This window comes from Lampetra fluviatilis, chromosome 3 (genome assembly GCF_964198595.1).
Source record: "Lampetra fluviatilis chromosome 3, kcLamFluv1.1, whole genome shotgun sequence".
Lineage (NCBI taxonomy): Eukaryota > Metazoa > Chordata > Hyperoartia > Petromyzontiformes > Petromyzontidae > Lampetra > Lampetra fluviatilis.
Genome location: NC_136277.1, coordinates 23411388 through 23427182, shown reverse-complemented (window position 1 = coordinate 23427182; position 15795 = coordinate 23411388). Strand labels below are relative to the sequence as shown.

Sequence of the window (15795 nt, the reverse complement as noted above, 5' to 3'; positions counted from 1 at the left end):
TGAGACAGCAAGCACGTTCACTCACTTATGCTTAACGCAGACTTGATTCCTTGCAAAAGGTATATATTTGGCGTTAGAACATCTTAACACCCGTTTTATTGCTAGAAAGGGTAAAACCTATTTTTAATAATCACACCAGCCAGCTTTGCCACTAAACGACATTGTTCTCAATCTAGCCACAACCCTTGTGACAGGCTATGTGCAATGTGAGGCCAAGTGAATCACACAGTCACAGTCTCACACAGACTGCTGGGGCATGACCTGTTAGCAAACACCTATGAAGGCCAAATGGCACATGAGGGGATGTTGTGGCTCAAACCATGCCCAGCCTCCTCGGTCTTCCTAGTGGTGATGTTCAGACACTGCACCAGATACTCACAAAGCTGGGTCAACCTCGGGGAGGCCCAGGACTGGTTCAGATATTTCTTACCGATATTGGCTGTGAGCGGGATTTGAACTCGGGTTGCCGGGTTCATAATGGAGCATGCTAGCGGCTCCACTACCGCTCCCCACATGCCAAAGGTCCCCTATTTTATCTTTAACAGACTGTTGGGACAAGTGCTACTAGCGAGCACCTAGGAAGGCCGGCATAACACATGAGGGGGTGGGTGGTCAACATCAAGCTGGGCGGCCTTTGTTTCCCTTGTGGCCATGTTTACACACTACTTCAGGTACTCATTTGAGGCTGAGTCGACCTAGGGGAGACCCAAGACCAGATAATCATCACTGGTGTTGGCCATGAGCGGGCATTGAACCAGTGCGCCACCACTCCATTTCCAGAGTACACACGCATTGACGCGCGCGCATGCTTGCATGGACATGGGCGCGTGTGTATGTACGTTGAACTTATTTCGCACCGCAAAAGCCAAGCGTGCTCATCGGAGGTGCGGGGGAAGGACAACAAACCGAACACAAAAAGCAGTTCTAAAGAAACAAGTTTCCAATCCAGTGGCTTCCTAATATGGGAAGGGCGTGTGTACGCACCGCCTGCTGTGCAGGTGCGTGCAGCAGGGCCAGCACGCACACTCGGTAAGCGAGCCCTGGCTGCAGGCGCCGACTGTGCCCGTCTCCAATCGGGAACGTGGGCGGGAGATGCTCCAACCGCGCCACCACAAATGGCCGCTCGAGGCGTTCCATGTGCGCCGCCACGAACAGGTGCTCGCTGGCACGCAGAGACATCCGCTGCTGCCGCGTGAGATGCAGGCTGGTGGCCTCCATGTCCAGGATCTAAGGCGTGCACGAGCACATGTTAAACGTAGAGCACACACGTGTATATCCGTAGAGATATAAAAACACACGTATAGGTGAATAGGCAGGCAAACGTATACTGTACAGACAACGTATACTGTACAGACATGAATGTACAGACATAGACGTATTACTAGTGTCCATTAGATAAACCCATTGAGACGCGTGAAACATTGCCTCTTTTTCAAAATGATAACCTGGGTCACATCAATTCATTTTAAGTACACAACGATGTACTGCACGAAAGAGATACACAATAAAAAAAAGTGTAAGGAATGAAGGTCAAAATTTTAGAAATGTTCAACTATGAGCTTCTAGTGTGAGTTCCCTTCACATAATGCATTCCATTTCTATAATCCCTTCAGATATCATTAAATAATTTTCCCCTGAAATTTTTGGCTGGAGCTCGTAGATCAACACATGTATGCCATGCACAAACCTAGCACTAGATGGCAGACATATCACATAATTATCAAAGGGGCTCCTTTACGTAAATGCAGGGTGTAGGGGCAAGTGGAATACGTTTTAGCTGAATCGTGGAAATGTTAAAAACTTGGTGGAGAAAGTTGCAGTCAGGACGTGAACAAGTTTGTGATGACAATAGCAGTTGTGGGCCTGCAAACCATTACATTTTACTGATGTTAAGCAGTTGATTTTTCATAGAGGTAACCATTTGTAGGAAATGGCATAGACTGATGAGCATTAGAAGTGGTGTTTCAGCATGGAAATGTACACTGCATATGAAACAATGGACTTGTTTTCGAAAGCTTGAATGGGATATTCCGTAAGATGCGGCTTACAGCCCAGACTGATTCCCTTATGAAATCTATCTGCTCTGACCTGTGAAAGCAGCTCTATATGGTAGGTCCTCCAACAGTAATGATTTTTTTTACGGATACGTGAAGGGCCATTTGTATTGCCGTCTACGACAGATGCCAGATAAGAGAGCGTTCCGTATGGTAAAGTGCCAAATAACAGAACTTTTGCTGTACATGTATACACACGGGACACAAATGCATAACAAACAACAATCTTAGTTAATCACACAGCTGTTATCAGTGGTGTCCGCTTCATGTTTCTACCAGGGCAATTATGACTCCCCTGACAGACACCCAGACTTGAACAAAGGATCTCAGCAGTGCCATCTGTCTCTAACACAACCACGATGAGCCAATAGAGCACCCAGACAATGGAGTAGAAAATAAAGCGGCAGTAGCATCACCTCTTCAAAGTCCATGTTGTTTGGGGAGACCCAGGCAATGGGCTGCTCTTCCAGGTTGTAAAGAGGCACCACCACAATGAGGTACATGCTGCACACAAGACAAGACAAAGATCCCCCATATAGCCTTAACAGACTTTTGTGGCAAGTGCGGTTAGCGAGTACCTATGAAGGCAGGCAGGGCGCACGAGGGGGTAGGTGGCCAGCACCATGCCCGACCGCATTTGCCTCCCCAGTGGCAATGTTACACACTGCACCAGGTACTCATTTGTCCTTGATAAATAGGTGTGAGGCCATTAAGACAAAAGTTTATATTGGAACAGATACCTAAACAAAACGACAAAACTATTTCTATTTTACCAGGTAAGGCCCTCTGAGCTATTTTGCTCTTTTTCAGAAGCACCCTGGCCACGAATTAAAGCTCAACAAAGCGGTTTATCACGTGGAAATTTCTATCACGCATATATACATTTTAATCAAACTTTACATGCACATTGCTTTAATTGGTCTGAAAAAATACTGTCCAAACTCCCCTAGGTATCCAGACACAGAGAACAATACCTTCATATTCTTTGGGTCTTTCGGTAAAGTCACGTAGATAGGTTCAAAGAAAAGAACAAAAAACTACGACGTTTCGATCGCAACACAAGCGGTCGTCATCAGGAAAAGGGGGTTAGCCTCTAAAGGCAAACTGTTTATAAAGGTTTAAAATGGGCGTAGCCCAAGTGTCAGCAGCATGGGCGGGGCAGCTAATGTAAGTGATGGTCCACGCCGTCGCTCGTGGTGGGTTTCCACCAATTAAAGGTCTGCCAGGTAAAAAATTAGCATGTAAATGTAAGATCGGAGAGCGGCAGAGGTCGCAATCGGGTACCCGATACCCGTACCCTACCCGATACCCGGCTACCCGTACCCGGCCGGGTACGGGTACCCGTTTGCGACCCTGGTGCGGCCGGGTACGGGTAGACCGTGAGTCACTGGTGAGTAACTGTTTGTCACTCATTTCCCAACGTCTTGTCTCTTCTCACAATTCAAGTTCCTAGAATCAACCCACCTGCGCCTGCAACATGGTTTCATCCCAGAGGTCGCAATCGGGTACCCGTACCCTACCCGATACCCGGCCGGGTACGGGTAGCCGGGTATCGGGTAGGGTACGGGTATGGATACCCGTTTGTGTCCCTGGTGCGGCCAGGTACGGGTAAGGAATCAAAACCCGTTTGCGACCTCTGGAGAGTGGCCTCCTCCACGGCAAGCACGCTGAGGTGGCTATATTAATGTTTAGAGATTAGCATGTTAATGTAAGATCACAGAGCCGCCACCATCTCTAGGTCGGCGCGCAAAGATGGTTGTGTTAGTGTGAGAAATTTAGCCTGTTAATATAAAAGCGGAGAGCCGAAAATAACATCGGAAGGTGGTAGGATGGGAACATCACAGCCAGTTATGACTTAGACTGGTAGATAACGCCCTTCCAATGATTGCTAAGTTTGTACCCATCTTCTCGGTTGAAATTGTGTCTATGTCTGTATATATGGATGGCGTTATGAACGAATCTTTGTTTATTGCCTTACTGGTTAACAAAGAAACAGATAAACCATCAGTTAAAGTTGATGCACAGAATTATGTAAAAATATATATTGACTGTAGGGCTGCATTATGGGAAGGGGCTGGTTACAAACATCCGAATGCATGACCCTCCTGTGTCTCAAGACTCGACAATGCTTTGCTGGGTAAATTAATGATGTGATACGATACAGGGAGCAGCAGAGTAATGCTATCTTTAAACTAAGCCTGGTGTGCTAAGAAAGTTGGCTATTAGGTGAAATAATTCACCGAAATATTTGTATTTTGTTGTATTTCTGCAATAGCTTTAGAAAAACTTGGTATCCCTGCAAACTTTTTTCAGATATACAAAGTAATAGAATGCAGCCCACATCATATTCACGCAGACTACGAAAAAATAAAGATAATGATGTTACATGTTAGCACCACCTACACCAAGCTCACTACATAAAGAGAAAGTTCACTGGTATAGTATCAGTTTAATAATTACTATTTTGGTGTTGGGAAGTGTAAATGATGTGTCTTGACTCTGCAAGCACTAGTACCTCCACCTGTATGTATGTTGAACTTCTTTCACACCGCACACTGCCAACTGTGCTAATCGGTGGTGTGGGGGGCTAACCTGAGGTGCGGGGAAATAATTGTGGTTATCTAACTACCACGGGAGGAGGTAGTGAAAACATCTGGTTTGAAAATGGTTGTCATTCAGCTGTTGAACGGTGACTCAAATGGATTGATCTAATTAATTAATAAATATATTATTCAATGCATTTCCACCACTCTCTCACACACCGCCTTAAACATACACTCATATTCTTACAAGTCACCACTTGCTTCAAAGTGATGGTGATGTCACCACAGTGCTATACTGTGCGCCCTTTAAGGCAATGTGGACTCAAATACAACACTCTTTCATGCACATATCTTCTCTCACACACAAAGACAAAGAACCCCCCACCACTATAGCCTTAACAGACTATTAGGGCAGGTTCTGTTAGCCAGCACCTATGATGGCCGACACGGTACACAAGGGAGTGGGTGGTCAGCACCACGCCCGACCGCCTTTGTCTCCCCAGTGACAATGTTTACACACCACACCAAGTACTCATTTGAGGCTGAGACGACCTAGGGGAAGCCCAGGACCGGTTCAGATAATAGTCACTAGAGTTGGCCATGAGTGGGAATCGAACTCGGGTCACCGGGTTTATAGCGCAGCGGTTAGTACGCTGCGCTTCGAACCCAGCGGCCCGCACACACACACACAACCGCCATTCGCCACTAAGTGGCGGTAACGTCACCACGGCGCTTGTGCGAGACTATGTGCACGTTAAGGCGACGTGAAGTGTCGAACGCCCGCTGGCAGGAGGCCACGGGGCAGACCCAGGTGCCATGGGTCGACTGAGATGACTGGCCGATGCACCAACTGTGCCCCTACTGCGTCAGTAGGGGGCACACACACTCACGCTGTCATATACATCGAAGCTCCTTCACACATTATCTCTCTCACACACACTCTTACATTTACACATACCCAGCTTATTCACACATCCTCTCTCACACACACGTAAAAAGACAGACTTCTAGGGCAAGTGCTGTTTGCGAGCACATTTGAAGCCCGGAGCGGCACACGAGGGGGTGGGTGGCCAGCACCACACACGGCCGCCTTTGTCTCTCCAGTGGTGCCGTTTTCACCCCGCACCAGGTACTTATTTGAGGCTGAGTCGACCCAGGGAAGGCCCAGGACAGGTTCAGATAATATCATCGTCTCTCACAACAACAACAACAACCGCCATTCGCCACTAAGTGGCGGTGACGTCACCACGACGCTTGTGCCAGGCCACACACACACACATACACAACTATCTCCAGCCCTCATGGCCCGCACTCACTGACCGGACCCTGAGGTCTCCCAGCAGCTGTGGCAGGGGCACAAGGGTGGGCTCGAGTCCGTGTTCCCTCATATCCCCATCCGCGTCTCCTCCCGTTTCTCCAATTAGCTCCCCAGGCTCAGACCAATGTACTTGGGGCACCGTGCGAACACTCACCACCTGCACACACACACACAAAGACCCCCGATAAAGCCTCTAATAGACTGTTTGGGGAAGTAATATTAGCGATCACCTATGAGGCCCAGCATGGCACATGCAGGGGTGGGTGTTCAACACCACGCTTGGCCGCCTTTGTCTCCCCAGTGCAGATATTTTTAAAATTGAGTCGACCACTGGTTTTGGTTGTGAGCAAGAATCAATCTCGGGTGGCTGGGTTCGTAGTGCAGTATGCTAAGTACTACACTACTGCTCCCTACCTGCACACACATGCTAAAGTATCCTGTTTAGCACAATATGTGCGTGGGGGTTATGATGCTGTTGAGTAGCTGTTAAGGCTGGGACTGCAGGTATTATGACCTTGAGGAGGTCTAGAACATGTTTAGATACCATCTTGATTTGAAGCTTTCGTGACTGCAGGAATCCATACTCTTTGGTTCTTTCGGTAAAGTCACGTAGGTAGAAATAAAATAAAACAAATCACGACGTTTCAATCGCAACACAAGCAATCTTCATCAGGTGGAACAACCACGGCAAGAAGATGCTAAAGTAGGCGAGAGAGCTGCCGTGGCAAGAGGTCATATAGGTAATAAAGGGGGAGGCAAGAGGGGAGAGATACAGGGGGGACAGGGTGTGGGGTAAGGGGAAGGGGGGAGCTGCGTGAGCGCTAGGGGAAGAGGACGTGAGGCTGGGGGGGAAGGGGCTAGAAGTGGGAAGCTGAGTGTGGGACACGGGGGGGGATGTACTAGTAAACGGCAGGTAGGAAGGAAACAACCACAACCAGTTAAGGCATTACCTGGTTAATAACATCCTTCCAATGATTGTTCAATTTGTATCCATCTTCTCGCCCCCCCCGTGTCCCACACTCAGCTTCCCACTTCTAGCCCCGCACACTTCCCCCCCCCAGCCTCACGTCCTCTTCCTCTAGCGCTCACGCAGCTCCCCCCTTCCCCTTACCCCACACCCTGCCCCCCCCTCTCTCTCCCCCCTTGCCTCCCCCTTTCTTACCTATATGACCTCTTGCCACGGCAGCTCTCTCGCCTACTTCAGCAGTTTTCTTGCCGTGGTTGTTCCACCTGATGAAGATTGCTTGTGCTGCGATCGAAACGTCGTGATTTGTTTTATTTTATTTCTACCTACGTGACTTTACCGAAAGAACCAAAGAGTATGTTTAGATACAGCTTGGCACTGATGTCATGTTACCAGTGGCAAGCTGCATCTGAACAACAACTGTGCCACTGCTCCCATATATATACATACACACCATTACTGTAAAGATGACATATATTTAGCAACAAGACCACCTCACACACCGAGCTGACCTTAGTATGCTAACAGCACATTATATATGGCTAAATGGGAAGTATTTCTAGCTTACAACAGTATGTGTGTTTTGTGTCTCTTTCCCAATTCTTCTCTTATCCCTCTCTATTTCGCTTCTATTTTCCTCCCTCCTCTCTCCTCCTACCCTCTTCCTCTTTCTCTCTTCTGCCTTATTATCTCCTCCCCTTCCACCCCCGACGGTACCTGCAGGAGGCCCCCATTGGGGCCTGCGTTGAGCATGAATGAGTAGAGTGAATCAGCCTCCAGCCCGACTACGAGCTGGTGGCTCCTCATTGCATCCACTTCCATGTTGTGGCCACCCCTGTACACGATCTACACACACACGTGGAGGGCAGAGGTGGAGGGAGATAAAGGACAAAGGTCACACAAGACTCAGGGCTCTTCTGTTGAGACAGCCACGCTCCTGTGAAAGTAAATACCCTGCCACCAGTCGGCATTAACACTGCCCTGAAAACCGGCTGGGTGGCACTGTCTTCAAAGTAAAATACTCAATTCACAATCATAAGCTGATGTATTTGTCAAATTTCAGTCGGGGGTAGACTCGGCCCATCGTGTTTATCATCACTGCCATCATCATTTTTAATCAAGAGGGGAAGTTAGGCACCTTTTGTCTGCGCCTACTGACCACTCCTGGCCTTCACATGGGTCGAGGTGGCTTGTGTGCTGAGAATGTGCAGCTGTACCACCCTGACTCTCCATAATAATTGCCTATACCTCACTGCCACACCTGATGTTTACTTTTTATAAATGTTCTCACATCACCTGACTTAAATGGCCATGCTGCCCCCTGACTAGGCGCGCCACGATGTATCGTTTAATCCGTGAATTTGATTCGCACACGTTCATGATGCATGCATAAAAATCGTACATGCAATTACTCAATTGCTTACTATGCAAATTGCATGCTGATACATTAAGCTAATAAAACAGACACAAGTCAGAAACAAATAAGAAACAATATCCAGTACACGAGATGGTAAAAGCAATCACAAATACATTATGTAACTGAATCACAACTCGAAATGTTGACGATCAATCGAATTGCAGGGTGCCAACTCGTTACATACATAGCCCTGACTCTTGCCTGACCTCCTGTCCATGTCCCTGCTCCTTATCGTCGCTGCTGCTGCTGCTACTGCCACCCGTCATCTGTCTTTGGCCTCTCCTGTCCTTGGTTCCCCCAAGGCTCATTGGTGCTGGGCCCTGGCACCCAGGACCCCCCTGAGACTCATCGGTGCTGAGCCATGGCAACTGCAGCACCCCTGGGGCTTCCCTTAATTGTATTGATGTTGTCTTCAGACTTAGTTACATTTGGACACACTATTCAAATGATTACATCGTTGTCCGTCAAGTGTTTTTAAAATAAGTAACAACATTGTATGTGCCACCTAGAGAGAGACTGGCTCCTGTCATCGAAATGTAGAATTTTCACCACTGGATCAGGGCCGTAAACAGAGAGAAACACAGAACTTATTTTTTAAGCAGGGCTACAATTTAAATATATTCTGTTGTAAGGCACTGATAATGCAGACACAGTAAATTATTTTGTCGACTGTGATGCTACACTCATAATACGGTGATAAGTTGTTTAGTGTGGTGTGTCGTATCGTGTTAAAATGAAGTGCAGTGTTCGATGCAAATATGTAGTACTAGCGGGAAGTACCCGGCATTGCCCGGGCGAAAAAGAGATTTCAAAACTCCTCTTAAAAAAATAACATATACATACACAAATACAGAAAAGTGTAATGTAAGTAAAACGTATTTGTGTATGAATTGTACGTGTTTAGGAGAATACAATATAAGCTGTAATACTAAATAAGGAATGGAACTGTGAACTCAAAAGATGGAGCACATAATAAAGCAGTGTGGTCTCCGTCTCTTCAATGGAGGAATAACAGGCCCGCATGAGCTCTCTCCAGAAGCCGTTTTGGTGGCAGCAGACCTCAACATTGACATTTAGCTCACCAAAAGTGGCATAGGCAAAAAGACAAACAGAAAAATGTATTTAATTGTAGTAAACATTTATTTAGTGCCTTTTTTTCAGCTTACAGTTTAATTTATTAGGTACATATATAGGTCTGTGAGCCGTGCAGCTCTTGACTGGGGTGCAACAGCAACAGACAAAAACATAAGAGAACATATTAAAGTGACGACGCACCACAGAAACATCCAGGAAAAGACATAAAAATCTTCCAGAAAAAAACAGCGTATATCAACGCTGCGTGCAAAAATCACAGTGGGATGCAATTAAAATAATAACAACAACCATAAGACAATTGAGATGAAAGTTATGAGGCTAACTGTGTACTTGAATAAACAAAAATGGCTTAAGCATACGTTTTAGAAATCAGCAAAAGAAAGCTAGAGATAGATTGTAACAGTGTGCATAGGAACTGCGATTCAAATTTAAGAGCAAACGATATAAATAACGTGTACGACCATACTTTGCTGACATAGCTGGCAGCATGAGTCACTCCATAACAGCTGGAGTATCAGCAGGAGTATCTAAATTTTCCAATGCACCTTTAAAGATCAGCATACTATAATCAAAACTAAAGGTCATACTTTATTGGTATGATATGCCTTTGTCTTTTATTAAATGCGATGAGTCATATACGTATATGGTTAATGGCAGAAAAACACGTATTTATTTGTACTGTAGTATTTATTACCGTAGTACTTATGAGTACTGTAGTAAGGCACTTCACAAAACACAGGCGGTATAACATGTGTAATAGGAAAATGGGGGAAATGGGGAGAAGGGAGGTAGGGCAGCTAAGATAGGAGGCGAAAGAACAACAGCGCGCGGGCGGTGGCGCAAACAAAAGCTGCCAGCCAAATCGCGGACAGGACACTTGACAGGCACGGAGGCAGGTAGGAGATGTGGGGATAGGGCGATGAGATGTGGGACGGCGAGGAAGGCGCGCTGTGTGAGCGCCATCACCAACAGCCGCCGACAGGCAGGCTGCTGAAATGGTGGCCGGCAGGCTTAGGTGAAGGTAGGACACCAGGGAAGGAAGTGAAGTGCAGGCCGCACAGGGCGGCGAGGTGTGGACGCAGCTCAGCGAGCATCCGCCGACAGCAGAACTACCCCCCAGCAGGCGTGGGGTGAAGCAGCACACGTGTGCGGGGAGTGGTGCCCCCAACCCAAGCAAGAGCCTCTCCAAAGTAATGAAACACAAAAGAGGGCCTCTTCCAAATAATTCAAGTGGCACTTGTAGCTGACCCGCACCTCCCTATCAAAGAGCCTCTCTTTCTGGTCTTGCCTGCTGGTGCAAAGTCATGTCAATGTTTTGCATTGCCTACACGAGAGCATCCAACATAAAGCTGGCCATGAGAAAAGCACGGAGTTGGCAAATTGAGTCCCACCACTTTTAAAGATTGTCCTTGCGCCTTGTTAATGGACATCGCAAAGCTGAGCTGGATGGGGATATGAAGCCTCTTAAAGACTGTGCCATTTGGGATTATAGGTATGCGAGGAAAAAAGACGTCTTCACCTTTAGAGTTGCCTGTAATGATCGTAGCTTTGATGACATTTGAATGTAATTCTTTGACAATCAACCTTGTGCCATTGCAGTCTAGGTAGGTCCAAGTTTCTCAATAGCAGGACATGTGCTCCAATTTTTAGTAGCAAGTTGTGTGGTGGAACACCCGGGAGCTGCAGATAATTCAAGAATTCAACAGGATAGTGAACAATTTGACCATGGTCCAACACTGAGTCAATATATTTGTAGGACTTGTGCTCTCCAGATAATTTCTGCAACAGCATAGAATTTTTTCTATGAACAGCATCATTTTTAGGAGCCAAAATGGCCCTCTCCCATAGCCAGAGAACATCTTGAAAGTGTTGTTGCATGTTTGGGTACACCTTTTTCTCCAGTTCCTCTTGCCAAGTGCAAAGGATGCCTTTAGACATGTTGATAAGTCTATCTGTGCCGTCAGCAACAATTGTTCCATTTCCAATATCAAGAAGAGCTTGAGCAAAACTTCCTGCTTATTGGTCTCCATGGAGATATACATGCATGTTTGTAGTTGGTCTCAGTTTCATTACGTACCTCCAGAGGAACAATGACTTGATGCAGGCATTTAACTCATCAGCTTTGGTTCCGCAAAGTACCACAGGTAAGGTTTGTCGGAAGTCACCAGCCATGAGAAAAGTTACACCACCCATAATCCTGGGATTGTCGCGGAGAGCCTGCAAAGTTGTGTTGACAGCCTCAAGTGCTCCCTTGTGGGACATGGTGCATTCATCCCACACTATTAGTTCACAATTAATCAGGACTTGTGCAAGGGCAGTCCCCTTTGAAATATCGCAAACAAGGTTTTCTTGTCGGGATAGATCTAATGCAAGCTTTAATGTGGAATGGGCAGTTCTTCCTCCAGTAAGCAGAGTTGCCGCAATCCCTGATGATGCCACAACCAGAGAAATTGTCTCCCTCTGGCGAACCTTAGCCAGGAGCAGGTTGAGAAACAAGGTCTTCCCAGTACCACCAGGTGCGTCAAGGAAAAATATGCCTCCATTTTTAGACTCAATGTCTTCCAAGATTTTCGTGTAGGCCTCTCTTTGTGCACCATCAGCTTTGGTTAATTTTCCTCAATTAATTTTAGCAGCTCTAAACCATCATAGGATATTTCACATAGGATCTCTTGGCCAAGGGCATACAGGTTATCCCTGGAGGGTGTTGGTAGTCTGATAGACTTTTGGTCTTTACCACCAATGGAGTGAAGTTTGTCTTCAAGGAGGATGAGGACCTGGTTAAAGATTGAAGTCCTTGGAGGAGACAGTTTGTGAGGATGACTTTGTCCAATTGCTTTGATAATTTGAGGAATTTGGACGTGGTAGCCATCTTGGCCTTGCCACAGTATCAGGGGGTATTGTAGGGCGTCATATGCTCTGTTTGTCTCAGGAATTCGTTTGATGGTGTTGTCTTGGTATCGAAGCAAAATGTCCCTCTTACCATGTTCTTCACCCACCATAAGAACAGCAACCTCACCACAAGTTGGGGCATTGAACCTCTGTGCGTGCTCCCCGCCTGGGACCTTGGATGCATTGATTACAACCTGATAGTCATTGGAGGTGACTTGTTGAGCAGCATGTTTGAAACTTGTAATCAATGAATTGTGTTGGTTGAGCATCCCTTGGAGGGAGAGGACAATGGCTAGTCTGGCACCAGGAATATTGCTGCATCGCCGGTTGCCTTGCTGACCTTCATCTCCCATGAAGTATATCTGAAGAAACGTTGGCTCTTTGCCAGGCAGTGGGCTGAATGGATCTGATTAGATGATAGAATTGCCCTTGAACTTTGAATGTGGCCAATAAATCCTGGCTCCGCTATTTCCTTAGTTGCACCAAAAGAAGTCATTTGAAATCAAGAATTGTACTTCCTAATGTTACTCTTTGGTTCTTTCGGTAAAATCACGTAGATGAAAAATAATAAAAATAATAATAAATGTTAGTCAAAAAGTGTTTAGTGGCCAGATACCAAGGATTTCAGTGGCTCAGGGGGGGGGGGGGGCGTCTGCACAAGGCAAAGTTTGAGTTTTCCATAACTGCAGCACATTCCCTTAGTTTCTCCTTTCCACTTGTGAGCACCACATTCTGCGCAAGTAATTGACATATAGCCTAATATCAGCATGGATTGATAATTGATCTATGGTTGGTCATTTAAAGCAGCTCTGTTCCAGTCCGGGTTAATTCTTCTTGCTCTTGATGCAGCAGCATGACAGACTTGGCTCTGGCGCGCCGTTTTCTGATGTTGTGGTTCCTCAGCCGGTGCTGCTGCAGTGATTGTGCGGTCCCTGGCTTGTCGAGATGCACGATGGTCAGGGTGTTCTGCAATCCGTGCTGCTGCAGTGACTGTGCAGTCTGTAGCTTGGTTTCGTGCACGCTGCACTTGAGTTCCCTCAGCCTGTGCTACTGAGGTGCCTTCGTTGTTAGTTTGGGGAAGTTGCTGCTCCTGCACTGTTTATGTGCAGCAGTGGCACTCTCTTTGTGTGTTTTTTTATTTTGGAGAGGCCTGTTTTTTTCTTTTAGGCATTTTGTACGTGAGGGAAAGCCTCCCTCCCGTGAGCACTCAGCAGAAGCTGAGTCCACCTAGGGGAGGCTCAGGACCGGTTCAGACAATCGTCAGCGGTGTTGGACATGACCGGGAATTGAGCTGGGGTCGCTGGGTTCATGGTGCAGCGCGCTTACCGCGACACCGCCGAGACACAAATAAAATAAAACACACACACACACATCGACTTAAACATACAGGTTAGATGAGGTGGTGTGTGTGTGGGTGTGTCATGCTGTAGTTTGGTGTGATATGTTATGGTGGTATGCCATGGTGTAGAATGGTGGATCGAGGGGTGATTTGGCATGATATGTTGTTGTGGTGTGATTCTCTGTGGTGTGTTGGTGTGTGGCTTGGTGTGGTGAGTTGCAGTGTGTGCGGTGTAGTGTGTCCTTGTATGGAGAGGTGATATGTGGCGTGTCGTCGGTGGGGTGATCACCTGCAGTCGTTCGTTTGACCCTGGAGAATCAGGGACCTCCCAGGACAGCAGAACTGATGTCGGCATCATGGCTTTAATGCGGAAATTCATGGCAAATCCGCCTGCTACAACAACAGCAGCAACAACCACCATTCATCTACATGCTCTTCCTGACCATGTTACATACTCCAGGTTGACTTTCAGGCAATGAGTGGATAGAAAACAGACCAAGGTGACTTCAAGATGCACCACCCACACTCGCTGTATTTTTCTTATAATATTTCATTCTCGGTGTTTTACGCAATGACCTACATGTCCAGTTATATCGGAGTCTTCTCAGCTCCAAGGCCTATAATTACTACTCAACTTATGGTCCTTCTGCCCCTGCACAGCCAACTTAGCCCACAGAAACAAAGACACACACACACCACATAAACAAACATAAAGATCCCCCTCATGGCCAGACAGACTGTTTGGGAAAGTGTTGTTAGTGACACCTATTAAGGCTGGCACGACACATAAGGAGGTGATGTGACCAGCACCACCCCTGGCCGCGTTTGTACGTGCAAAACACAGGTTTACGCACCACACCAGGTACTCATTTAAGACTAAGTCAACCTAGGGGAGGCCTAGTAAAAGTTCATGCATTCGCCACTGTTGTTTTCCACGGCTGGAAATTAAAGTGAGATCACTGGGCTCAGAGAGCAATGTTGTAACCACTACGCCACACACACACACGCACCACCTTCATTGGAGAGTGTCCGAAAGTGCACGGCATCGCTGAGGGGTCCGGGCCCAGCCTGGGTGTGTGCCCTCACTCGCGCCTCGTAGCTCCGGTTTGGCTGGAGGCCGCTCAGCACCACGGCTGTGGTATCACCGACGACATGAAGCTCCCCATCCCACGACTCTGCCGCAACATCTCCTCCTTCTTCAGAATCCCCACCGGGTCCTCCAACACCAGGGCCTCCACTGCCTGGACCCCCAGGAACTCCTCTACCTACTCCTGCAGAACCTCTTCCTCCACCTTCATGACCTCCTCGTTCACCTCCACTTGCAGGACCTCTTCCACCTTCAGAAATTGTACCTCGAGTACCTCTTCCACCACGTTGAGAAAGTCCACCTCCTTCGTAATCTCCTTCTCCTCTTCCATCTCCAGCAACACTTCCTTCTGCTCTCTCTGCTCCGGTACCCTCGCGGTGTCCTACTCCTCCACTGGGCAGGGCTCGGTAAAGCACCGTATACCTTACGATCACTCCATTGCGAGAGTCCAGGGGTGGAGGCTCCCAATGGAGCGCGGCCGCCGAGCGGCCCATGCGCCCCACACTCACGTTCAACGGCGGAGCTGACGGCGGAGCCTCGGGAGTCACCACTGTAATCACCGCCTCCTCGCCCAAGAGACTGCCTCCGCTCACCCCGCCCACACTCCGTGCCACCATGACAAACGAGTAGGAGGCCCCGCGATGCAGGTTGCGCACAGTGACACTTGACTCGGACACCGCGAGGTACAGGGTGGACGCTTGAGTGGCTGTGGTACAAGAGAGGAGGGTGTTTCGGATATGTGTTTAAGATGCGACCCAAACAACAAAGGGTGATTATGTAGCAGCTATGCATCTAGGCCGTGTATTCCTGGCTGTCCCATATGACTTGTAATCTTTGTTAGTGAGAAAAATACTTAAATTGAGCATGTCTGTTAATAGACAGTGTTCCTTTCCTCCCTATGACGGTAAACAAAAACCTGGTATTATTTCAATGAACCTGTCAATTAACACGCACCTCATTAACGTTGCATTGTACAAGGTCCCTGCTGTGACAGAAGTGACTGATAACACAAACATTAGAAACACCATGTTGCCAGGTCACAAATATTGGAAATAAAAAGCCATAGTTTCCCTACCCACCGATGTATCT

At 47.4% G+C, this 15795-nt stretch overlaps 1 protein-coding gene across 5 annotated transcripts in view; it reads right to left on the bottom strand.

Moving 5' to 3' along the window:
* Positions 1-15795, bottom strand: part of PTPRF (protein tyrosine phosphatase receptor type F) — a 201061-nt gene that overhangs the window by 27134 nt on the left and 158132 nt on the right. For 4 of the 5 annotated variants that reach the window (XM_078885304.1, XM_078885320.1, XM_078885313.1 and 1 more), the window contains 6 exons: positions 14630-15412; positions 13909-14012; positions 7597-7725; positions 5918-6072; positions 2471-2558; positions 985-1227 (listed from right to left, as the gene is read on the bottom strand). In XM_078885304.1, coding sequence (XP_078741430.1) covers positions 985-1227; positions 2471-2558; positions 5918-6072; positions 7597-7725; positions 13909-14012; positions 14630-15412 — 1502 coding nt within the window. The remainder of the gene's footprint in view (positions 1-984; positions 1228-2470; positions 2559-5917; positions 6073-7596; positions 7726-13908; positions 14013-14629; positions 15413-15795) is intronic. The other variant, XM_078885308.1, reaches the window with a different exon arrangement.